This window comes from Echinops telfairi, unplaced genomic scaffold, assembly GCF_000313985.2.
Source record: "Echinops telfairi isolate 266 unplaced genomic scaffold, ASM31398v2 ScPeMD7_18;HRSCAF=68, whole genome shotgun sequence".
Taxonomy (NCBI): domain Eukaryota; kingdom Metazoa; phylum Chordata; class Mammalia; order Afrosoricida; family Tenrecidae; genus Echinops; species Echinops telfairi.
Window position 1 is genome coordinate 41,997,295 of NW_022103915.1, and position 11,262 is coordinate 42,008,556.

Sequence of the window (11,262 nt, forward strand, 5' to 3'; positions counted from 1 at the left end):
AAGCACAAGTACATATGTTGCCATCATCATTTTCAAAACATATTCTCTCTACTTGCACCCTTGGCATCAGTTCCTCATTTTCCCCTTCCCTCCCACACCTTCCCTCCCTCATGAACCCTTGATAATTTATAAATTATTATTTTTTTCATGTCTTACACTGACCACTGTCTCCCTTCACCCACATTTCTGTTGTTCGTCCCCCTGGAGGCAGGGGAGGGTAATAGTCGATCATTGTGATTGGTTCTCCCTTTCTCCCCCCCACTTCCATCCCCAGCAATTGGTTCTTAAGACATGGCCCTGCTTGATAATAGCGTTCATGAAGAAATCACTCAAGATATGGGTGCTATAAGCAAAGCATGGTGAAAAAATTAAATAGTGCCTGGCTATCAGAAAGAATAGTTGTCTGGGGTCTTAAAGGTTTGTCTTCAGACAAGCAGCCATCTACGTGAGGCATCAACTAAGTCCACATGGAAGAAGGACACAAGCATGTGTGATCCAAGGATTGTAAATAATATAATCCAGATCTGAAAGAGGGAATGGTATCAGAGTTTAGATTGTGAATACCTAGCTTGCAGAAGGCTGTGGATGATGACGGAAGCCACAAATACACATGCAAGGTTCACACATAGCTTAAACTTCTGGTGAATACCCTCTGGCCACAGTTGAGGGATGTGAATAGCCTTGTTATCAGACAGAGAGTACTGTAGAGATCCTTACAGTAGATATAGTTAGGTTAAAAATGCAGCATCTTATTTGATTCCCCCTTATGCCCCATTTAAATGTTGTATCAATTTAAAAAAAGGCATAAATACACTTGGATGAAGTCTCTAGTGAATTCCCTCTGAACATAAACCAGGGATAAGAATCGCCCTGCTATCAGGTAAAGTGCATTGGAGAGTGGATCATGGCAGACGTGTCTACATTAAAATTTAATACCTTATCATTTGATTTCCTATTTGATCTATTTAAAAGTTGATCTAGTTTTCAATAATTTCTGCTTTCTTTTGTATTGAGGTTTTTCTCTATTTTACTTTGTTATTGTTGTTAGCTTGTTTCTTTGTTTTTGTATGTTTTTCAATATATGAAATCCAGGATGGGTAGCATCATAGAGACAATAACTGGATTAACGGTTTCTTGGGGGTGTGGCAGGGGAGGTTGGGTAAATGGGGAGCTAATACCAAAGAATACAAGAAGAAGAAAATGCTTTGAAATGACTGTGGTCATGATAGTACAAATCTTGATATGATTGAACTATTGAATTGTTATGATGTATAGATTATGTCCCAATAAAACAGTTTTTTTAAAAACCCAAAACCCAACCACTGCCATCAAGTTGTTTCAGAAAAATAGCAACCCTGGCAAATCTCTACAGAGCAGACAGTTTCTTGCAGAGCTGCTAGTGAGTTTGAACTGGTGACTGTGCAGTTAGCAGTCCAATGCTTATCCGATAGCACCACCAGGACTCCTTGCTCAATTACATGAAGGTATAATTTATTGCTCTCAAGGAAGAAAACATAGGAACATAAGAAGCAAAAGCTCTGAAGTTTCTACTTAGTATTGATCTTCGCCATGATGCAGAGGACACGACAAGTAATAGGCATTCAATGGTACCTACGGATAATTAAAAATAGAAGAAACACCAAAGTTTCATGATTTCAGGTAAAATTGTGCCTTAAGCAAATCAGCAGTGAGAGTCCTATCTGTGCAAGACACAGCAGGTGTGCAGAGTAAGCTGCTCTTCCCTAAGAGCTATAGGAACCTGAAGTCTTCCCTAACACACACAGAGATGGGCCACCTGCATTCATTTATTCATTCTTTCAACAAATATCTGTTGAGCATTTATATGTCAGTAATTTTTAAAGATTTCAATTTTTTTTGCTCAAGTAGTAATTTCCCTTTTTGCTAATTTGTCAATCAAAAACTACTTAAATGTCATCTTCTTCATGTCAGTAAATCTTTTCAGGACCTCAAGTCTGCGAATAAAGTGTGCCACACTCCCAAACAAGGGAGAAACTGTTGTCTTACAAACATTGCCTACCTAGTCCTGTAAGATATTGACAATGGAGGGGCTTTCTGTATGATCTTAGAAACCTTTCTGTAAATCTAGAACGACTCTCACATTAAAGTGCATTTAAATAAGAAAAAATACTGCCTGGAGCTTTTCCAATTCTAACTGGTAGGAAGACTCAGCTGTCCCGTTTTCTTGCTTTTGACGTATTCAGTTGGCACCCAGCAGCAGCCACTTCTTCACATATGTTGCACATGATTAAAACTATCAGATTTTATCATTTCCCCAGTCCAATACTTGTATTCATATAACAACAACAACAACTCTAAAAAAAAACCAAACCACCAAAATTCAATTCTGACTCATAGCGACCCTATAGGGCAGGGTAGAACTGCCCCTGTGGGGTTTCCAAGACTGTAACTCTTTATAAGAGTAAAAAGTCTCGCCTTTCTCCCGAAGAGTGGCTGGTGGTTTTGAACTGGTGACCTTGCAGTTAGCAGCCCACGGAGTCACCCCGATGCCATGCAGACAATGGTTAATATCTCTGACAGGGGCAGTGTCTCTGAGGGAAGAGAGAGCAAGGATGGCAGAGGAAAGGAGAGCTGGTGCCATACCACAAACATCACTGGCCAGTTAGTTACCCGAGGTAAGCAACTGCCTCCCGTCCACGGGGTGCCCACTGAGAACGCAGGCTGAGTTCCCCCCAAATCCACTCATGACCCTACTACTTCTATCATTCACTCCGTGGATGTGGAGCCCCTGATTTGTCTTAGCCATGAAAACGCTAGCAACGTTTGCAACACTGTCTTTAAACATCAGAGTGTTCTTAAAAACCTGACACGCCTCCAAAACTTGACTTGTTCACCAACTCCAAAAGCCCTGTTTCTCCTGTGGCGGAAAACCCAGTAGCATTCCTCAAACGAACATTTCACATTTAAAAGGTGACATGCCTTTGCTCATGCCACAGAAGTTAGAACACAGACTCACCAATTTGATTGGTTCCTGCAAAGCCTCCTTTCATAACTAGCCAGTAGTTTCTCTAATCCTCTCTGACAGTGGATGCGAAAAACTTCCATTTCTGCCCATCTAATGGATGTGAAATGTTTACCATCATTGTCTTAGCAGTAAGGTTGAGCTGCTCTTTCTGTCTTGTAGGCCCTTAAGCTAAGGTGACCAGACGTCCCGCTTTGGGCAGGATGGTCTGATTTTTGGCGTTTTAAAAAGTCCCGGTTTTTGGAAAGAATGCACAGACCAGCTAGGGAATGGTCTATTTGGTCCATCTAGACCAAATTTTTAATCAAGAACACCCCCGCCCCGGTCAGTGGTGTCCCGCTTTAAATCTGGTCACCTTACCTTAAGCATCTCTCTTGCGGGGTTCGCCGTCGCACACGGATTGCCCATTTTGTAACGGGGTTGTCTGTGGCTTCCGGCCTCCCTTCCTGTGCTGTGCACTAATCTGCCAACAGCCATCGCTCTGCCAGCATCTCCCCGTGGACCTTTCTACATATCGGAGACGGTGTCTCTTTTGTGGAGCGAGGGTTTTATTCGATCGGTATTTTTGTTTGGGCTTTTTCTTTAAATGCCTGGTTAAGAAGGATTTCTACACCAGGAGATTGCAAACTATTCTTTTATATCTTCTTTTTAAAATTTTCTCTTCACATTTGGCTTTTGCTATCGTTTTTGTGTGCAGTTTTGGATGGGTTATTCGAGTCTTCGCCTGCAAACGTAAGTGCCGGCACCATTCTTAAACGCTGAATTTCAAAGTGGAGCTGGAAAGGCACTTGCCCTCAGCTCTTTGAAGATGCCGTTTGGTTCTTAGTTTTGAAAATCTGATCTCCACACAGCTATTCTTAGTTCTGTTTTCGTTTATTTTTTCTCTCTCTCTGGTTGTCTTTGATATTCTTCCTTTTGGCTTTGGTATTTTCTGACTTAGCCCCAAATTTATTTTTATTTATCCTGCTCCAGGGTCTGAGAAGTTCCCAGATTCTCTTTCCCTGCATTACCTCCAGCCTTCCAGAACTGCCATCAACAGTGTGTCAGCCAATCTCACAGTACAGACCCTCTCACGCACCCTCCTACCACTGAGTCAATGCTGACTCACAGAGACCTTACAGGACAGGGTAGAACTGCCCCTGTGGATTTTCAAGACTAACCCTTTATGGGTGTAGGAAGTCTCATCTTTCTTCAGCGAAGCTGCTGGTGATTTGGAACTGCTGCCCTTGGGGTTAGCAGCCCAATGCATTAACCACTACGCCACCAGGGGTTTCCAGTATAGACCTAAGGTTTCTTAAAATTCCATTTCTATCTCTTTGTAGCTTGGTGTTTCACCCTGAGTAATTTTCTCAGTTGTATTTTCTAGTTGATAAATTCTCTTTTCAAGCGGTGTCAAATTTGCTGCTTAAAATGGTCATGGCTATTTTACTTTAAATGGCTGCTTGCTTTTAATTTGTTTTTCAAAATGCCACATGGTTCTTTTTCCTAATCTTCCCTTTTTCTCAAAGCAAATATTTTCCTCAATTGTAATTTCTTCCTTTATTTCATTAATTACTTCAAATGTGCTGTTGCAGGATTTCTTTCAGACGATTGCATTACCTCATTAGCTTCTTAGTTTTTCTTAAATCTCTAATTCTGCTCACTGGGGTAAGGACTCTATCACGGTGGAGTGCTCATTTATGATTTTTATTATTTCCAGGGCATTTTTAGCTTTAAAAAATATTTGCTGGTCATAAATTAAAAGCGTAATGTCTAATGTCTAAAAAGTGTAATTAAGTATACATATTGAGCCTCTGAACATAAACAGAATTTCATTGTTGCTAATAAAATTTTAAAATGTAAAGATTGATTGTCTTAAAAGCCTGGCTGGGTTACATCACTAAATTGGTGCTTGTTTCCTTGTTTTTTAAATTTAACGTTACTTTTTTTTCCCAACCAATTCTCTTTCCTTAGATTTGTTGTTGCTGTTATTTGGCAAAGAGTACGAGGTGGGAAGAAGGCTATTATTAGCTCATCATAGGAGATGACTATGGCTTATTCCATTTAAAGATTTTTAATTGGCAAAATAAACAGCTTTAAAAATAGCCAAACCTTTTCTGTGGCTTACCAGACATCACAGACCAAAGAAGTAAGTCAATCAGCACTGCACTCTCCCTTTGCCCATTCAGGGCTATGGTTATGCTAACCATGTAACAGGAAGAAACCTATAGTATCAGTCAACCAGACAGCGTGTAAGACAAGCACAATACATTTCCTTCTTTTCAAAAGCTGTTCAATGTGCAGCCGTTCAAAAGAAATGTAAGCAGATTTTAGCACTAAAGACAAAACTCAACATCCAGATAGCTATAGCCTCAGAGCAAAATGTCCACGACTTTCATGTGACCTACATGGCCACTTGCGGCTCAACCACCATGCCTGCCTCTCAGGCTTCATCTCTGCCACTCTCATCTCCCCTCCATTGTCCACTCGACGGCCCAGGTGGCCTGTTTCAGTAAATACCACTCCCCACATACGGACACGCTATTTCCCCCGTGAAGACTGCTCCCCACACTCAGCCCCGGTGTGTCCCTACAGTCTGATCAGGTTGCTTTGTTGAAGGTTGTCACAAAACTGCGGTCCTTCTTTTCGTTTCTGTCACTAGACTCTCATCCTATGATTGGTTGAACACTGTCTGACTTTCCCTCTAGACTGGAGGTAGCCCAATGAGAACAGAGACCCTGTCTGTCTTGGCTCACCACTGAAGCCTCCTCGCCTCTCACACAGGGTAAGTTCAATGCATTTTTCATGGTTGCATAATGAATTCACATTAGAGGTAAAACAAATTCATATCCAGGAGTAAATAAGAGATTATTATTTAATCTTCTATTGTCAAGTTACATGATTTGTGAATTTGGAAGTGGATAGGAAAGAGTCAGAGACCTAGCCATCTAGTGGTGGTTGACCAGACATCTGCTAGAAATGATTGGGCTGGATCTTAAAGGAAGTGGAGGAGTTTGGAAATAAACACTGAAATTATAGGACACTACCATAACAAGAATTCAAAATGAATCCAGTGGGGTAAAATAGTACATTAACATGCTAAAAGTTCTGAAAAATCACACAGAAAAACCTATTTCACTTACTTGAATTCATTACGTGGAGCCATAACTTACTTGAATCTCAATTAACAGCCCAACACAGATGGTAAAACTCTGAGATAAAGCAGAGAGCATCAGATTGGGCATAAGAAGGCTAGGTCTAGTGCCAGCTCTCCTCCAACTTGAACTTGGCTTCTCTAGGCTTCAATTTCCACTCCAAAAACATAAAGGTTAGGCTAGACATCGCTAAGATTCCTTTTAGTCTAAGATTTCAGAACTCTGAAGAATGTTTTCAAATGTATGTTGCTCTTTGATAGCAACATCGTGGATGCCGTGTGAGCCACTTAATCTGGAAAAGAATCAAGCTTGCGTTATGAGAAATACTAACAGTAGAAAGTAAGATGACTGTTGACCAGAAAGTGCAAAATAGGATGTTTCTACGATACACTGGATACATGTCCCTCGGTAACATATATTTATGACAGAGTTAGCAGCACCATAAACAATGGCAGAAAGTGTCATAATTTAATCCCATATCGAAAACTTTTCCTTCTTGTTCTAGTACATACTCCTGGCTGTTCAACCACAGCTGGAAGCCCTGTACATTTTCCACTTGGATGTGTGATCTGCTACCTTCCAGGACTTATCTATGGATGCTTTATTAAATATCAAAACTATAAATGCTCAGAGAATTCTGAAAAGAACAATAGATGATTCTTGCACACTGACTTAACAATTGTACTCAATGACAAGGAAATGAAAGAAGCTAATTACAGACAACAGCTTTTTAAAAAGGCAACTGTGTCATGCAGGTTGACATTTGGGAAGGATGGGGCAAGAAAGATCATTCAATACTAGTTAACTTCTCACGTTGCTTTATGATTCTTTGAGAAAGTGCTAAGTTCGGAATGTATTCTCTCCCCTGCTTTTTCTCTCTATCATGTCAGCTGTTAACAACTAGAAGGAAGATGAAGGGATTAGGCAGTCTTCACGTCTGACCATTGTCTTATTTATGACTTGATGTGACCTGGGGAGGAAGGGGGACATGGTAAGCACTTGTGTCTACTGGTACTTAAAAATGCATAGAAGTTCACACATACATCAATATCCAGTTGGTATTGGGTCACAAGCCTCCATACCATTCGGGTTGTATTTGTGTTTCTTTTACCTCTACGTCTGCTTAATGTTTCGGATATCATAGGCAAGGTCAGCCAAAGGAACAAGTCTACAATTTCCTTTAAATTTCATCTCAAGTGAAATTCTTGACAACAGTTTCAAATAGATACGAGCTACCCTGGCAGCTTCTGAAAAGAGCAACCACACTTTTTACAAAGCATATGATGAAATTAAAATATATATATATTTAAGTTGAAGAGAGACACCCCTGCCCAAAAAAAGTTGCTTAACAATTCTCCTGGCAGGGAGTTCACATCATTTAATACATTCCAAAAAGGCCTGGGAGTGAGCGTTAACTGGGTATTTCATTAGGGTTCGCCTTGGCCGTGACGTCCTTGTTTTCTAGCAGAATAAAAATAAATCTCAGTAAATGCTTGCTAATGAGTTAAGTACTTCTTTTCTGTGGCACAATAGCTCTAATTAGATTTCGAGCGCAGTGGACTGTGCTTTTGTATGCCCTGTACTCTGGAGAGCGAGGCTCCTCTGTTAAGCATTTGCATTTCTTGCATTACTGTTGTCTGGTGGTCCTGTTGGGTGCGTGTTGGGCTGCTCACCAAAGGGTTGGTAGCTCAAGCCCACCGGAAAGATGAGGCTTTTGCTCCCATAGAGCTGTTTGGCCTTAGAAACACTAGGGAGCAATTCTACTCTGCCCTCTCTATAGAGTTGCGATGACTCAGAATCACGTGGATAGCAATGGGTTTGGTTATTTGGTTTACTCAAGGCAAAAAAGAAGCCCCAGTGGTGTATGTAATAGTGAAAAGTGCTCAGCTATTAACCAGAAAGTCAGAGGTTTGAAACCTACACCCATCCCATGGGATGAAGATGTGTTTGCTTCCATAGAGGTTAGAGCCCTGAAAAAACCAATGGGATGATTCTTATTTTTCCTATGAGTCAGAATTTACTCTAGGCAACATTTTTTTTTAATTGAGTTATATAGTTTTCCATGTACGCTATGGAATTTTGGGAGTTTACAGTCAAGATGGATCTGTGAAGCCCATTTAAAAATTTCAGGCAACTCCCTTTCGTCATGTCCTCAAATTAAGACTGTGTCCATCCTTCCCTACTTTTTCGTGTTTTTTTTTTAAGGCACCTTGGTGGCATAATGGTTTTGAGCTGGGCTGCTAACCACAAGGTCAGCAGTTCAAACCCACCAGCAGGTCCACAGGAAAAAGAGGAGGCTTCTCTACTCTCAGAGAGTCAAAAGTCTTAGAAACGCACAGGGATGGTTCTACCCTGTCCCATAAGCTCACTATGAGTCTGAATTTATTTGATGGCAATGAGTTTGGTTGGGTTTATTACCTTCCCTACTTTTTCAAAGCTTCCTCATAGAAAGGACTCAGACATTCTTCCCTTATTTATCTGTTTCTCTTTAAATACTGGTCACATTGAAGCAACTTTCTTTTCATACCTATGACTTTAAAAGTCTCACTCCAGGTGCCCTTAATCCTTGAAGGAAATAATTGCCCAACCATCGCTGACTAACACTGTTACCGGATTGATGAGAAGTATTTGCTTGGGGTCAGAAAGATGCTCACTTGGCATTTACACTTGAGCTACCTATTTCTAGAAAATTCTATGTGGGTCCTTTCAGCCCCCTCCTGCTTTACTGTTCCATTGAGACAACAGAAGTTGCTGCATTGATGCCTGTGGACAATCTAGTCTATAAAAAACTGGAAAAAACTCAACCTGAATGATCCAACCCTTACTTTCCTCTGGGACCCTCGACTGTGAGTTGCCTGCCAGGAAAACCTTTCCACTGTCGCTCTTTCTGCCTTTTCTATTTGACATTCTGAGCTATGAGAAAGCACTTCAACCCATCTGACTGTGTAGAATGAAAACAAACAAACAAACAAAGGAATGAACAACATTCTTCTGTATCTCCACCGAGGAACCTAAATGCCAAGAGATGTACTCCCATTAAACGAACTGATAACATTTAAAAATATACTTGCAGTACAGGGTTAACATAAGAAAAAACATGAGTCTATCCTTTCAAATAGTCTCTTAGTTCATTACAGAGTAAGCCCCATAAAAAAGAAGAAGAAGAAAAATTGGGCTCTTGAATTTTTTTCTAAGAAAAGCGGTAAAGAACATTTTCTTTTCTAATTTGCCTTTGTGCTCTTGACTCAGGAGGCTGCATCTGATTACATGTGTGAGAGAATAATAAGCCTAAATTGGTGATGGGCATTTTAGCAGACCGAGCAGTAATATGTCACCACTGAAATCCTGGACAGTTTTCTAAGGGCTCTTTGAAAGCGTGGGCTTCATAAACAGCCATCCTATGGAGGGTGTAATTATGAAATCCGAACGCTGATTCAAGACCCTCTTTCTATGAGCGACCGCCTCTTCAGCCTCAGCCTCAGTGGCTCCGAGTGCAATCACAGCCCCTACCTTGTTCACCTCCCATGGTGCGCCCGGCGTCTCCCCGGCAGCCGCGTCTGGAGTGGGCGCCCGCACACCTGAAGGGACCGGCTCCTCGCGGTCTAGTAGAGCCAACTGCTCCTGCCCGTCTGGTGTGCATGTTGAGTTGGGGATGCTTGTGAGCCACTTCTTGGTCTCCTGCTGAGCAGAGCCCAGGCTCTTTTCCAGCGCTGCCTGTTTACCCTTCAGCGAGGAGACAGCATCCTCAATCAGCTTCTGTCCCACCCAAGAGGAGTTTTGCTTGATGGATTCTGACAACGTGGAAATCTTCTCTAGTGCACCATTGTGGAGACTCAGCCTCGCCTCTAGGTCCTGTGAGTGGAGAGGAGATTGTCACAAAATGTTCAATTGTCACAAGCGGTAACTGGGTTCTGTAAATCGTGAGAGGTTCTGTTTCCCCGGTGGGAAAGGTTTATCAAAAGACACTCATGCACATTGTAAAGGTGAAGCTCTGGGCAAGATTTAAATTAATGTAGCATTCCAAAGCAAGTTCTCAAATTGATTTTGGTTGACACTAGAAGGAAAATGGAAATTTTTCACAGCACGGACCCGGGTGGAGGTGGTGGCTAACAGATAATCATTGAACATGTATTTTGTTCAAGATACAGCCTCTTACGCAGTTAGAACACTGATTCATACACACCTACTATGTGCACACACCTACTATGTGCAGAGCACTGAAAAGACTAGAGTCTGCCTGAATCCACTGCTAATATTTAAAATCCAGAGCAACGCTTTGTGGGTTAATGGTGCAAGATCTGAAATAGCATAGGCATGTAGTCAGTCTTTACTAAATGCCTGTGTGGAGGAAGTGAATTTGAAAACTCTGAATTAAAATGAATGCGACGTATTACAGTACCTACTGATGTTATTGTTTACATCATGTGATCCTTGACATTGCAAGGTAAATCAGTCACTGTCCTAATTAGCAGAAGCCCTGGTGGCCCTGTCAGGTCCGGGTGGGACTGCTGACTGCAAGCAGGGCCAGTTCAAAACCACCAGCCACTCCCCTGGTGAAGGAAGAGGCAGTGCGATTGCAGAAAGAACCTCGGAAACCACATCGAGGGTCCCTAAGACTTGGAATGGACTCAGTGGTAGTGGGTTTGGCTTTTTTGTTTTTTGTTTTAGTTTGGGTCCTAATTAGGGTGGTCTGGGTGGTGCACATGGTTAATGAACTAACGGAAAGATCCGATGCTAGAGTCCACCAAGAGGAGCTCTGAGGAGACCTGATCACGTACTATTGAAAAGTCAACCACCGATGGAAGAAGCACACCAGCCTGTGTGCTCACGAGGTCTCAATGGGATCAGGTATCAGGCATCTAAGACCCAGAACGAAATCATACCCAATGTGCATGCAGGGTGGTGGAGTGGAGACCCAATGCCCATCTGTAGACAATTGGACATCTTCTCACGAGAGGTCACAAGGAAGAGATGAGCCAGTCAGGATGCAGTATAGCACAGATGAAGCACACAACTTTCCTCTAGTTCCTTAATGCTTCCTTCCCCCCACTCTCATGACCTCAATTCTACCTTACAAATAGGATTAGACCAGTACATGCACACTGCTACAGATAAGAGCCCACAACA

General features: G+C 41.8%; 1 protein-coding gene across 1 annotated transcript in view; it reads right to left on the reverse strand.

Moving 5' to 3' along the window:
- Positions 1–11,262, reverse strand: part of LOC123521399 (nesprin-2-like) — an 86,353-nt gene that overhangs the window by 65,477 nt on the left and 9,614 nt on the right. The window contains exons 7-8 of the mRNA XM_045287625.1: positions 9,646–9,987; positions 6,137–6,192 (exon numbers count right to left, since the gene is read on the reverse strand). Of these exons, the coding sequence (XP_045143560.1) occupies positions 6,137–6,192; positions 9,646–9,987 (398 nt within the window). The remainder of the gene's footprint in view (positions 1–6,136; positions 6,193–9,645; positions 9,988–11,262) is intronic.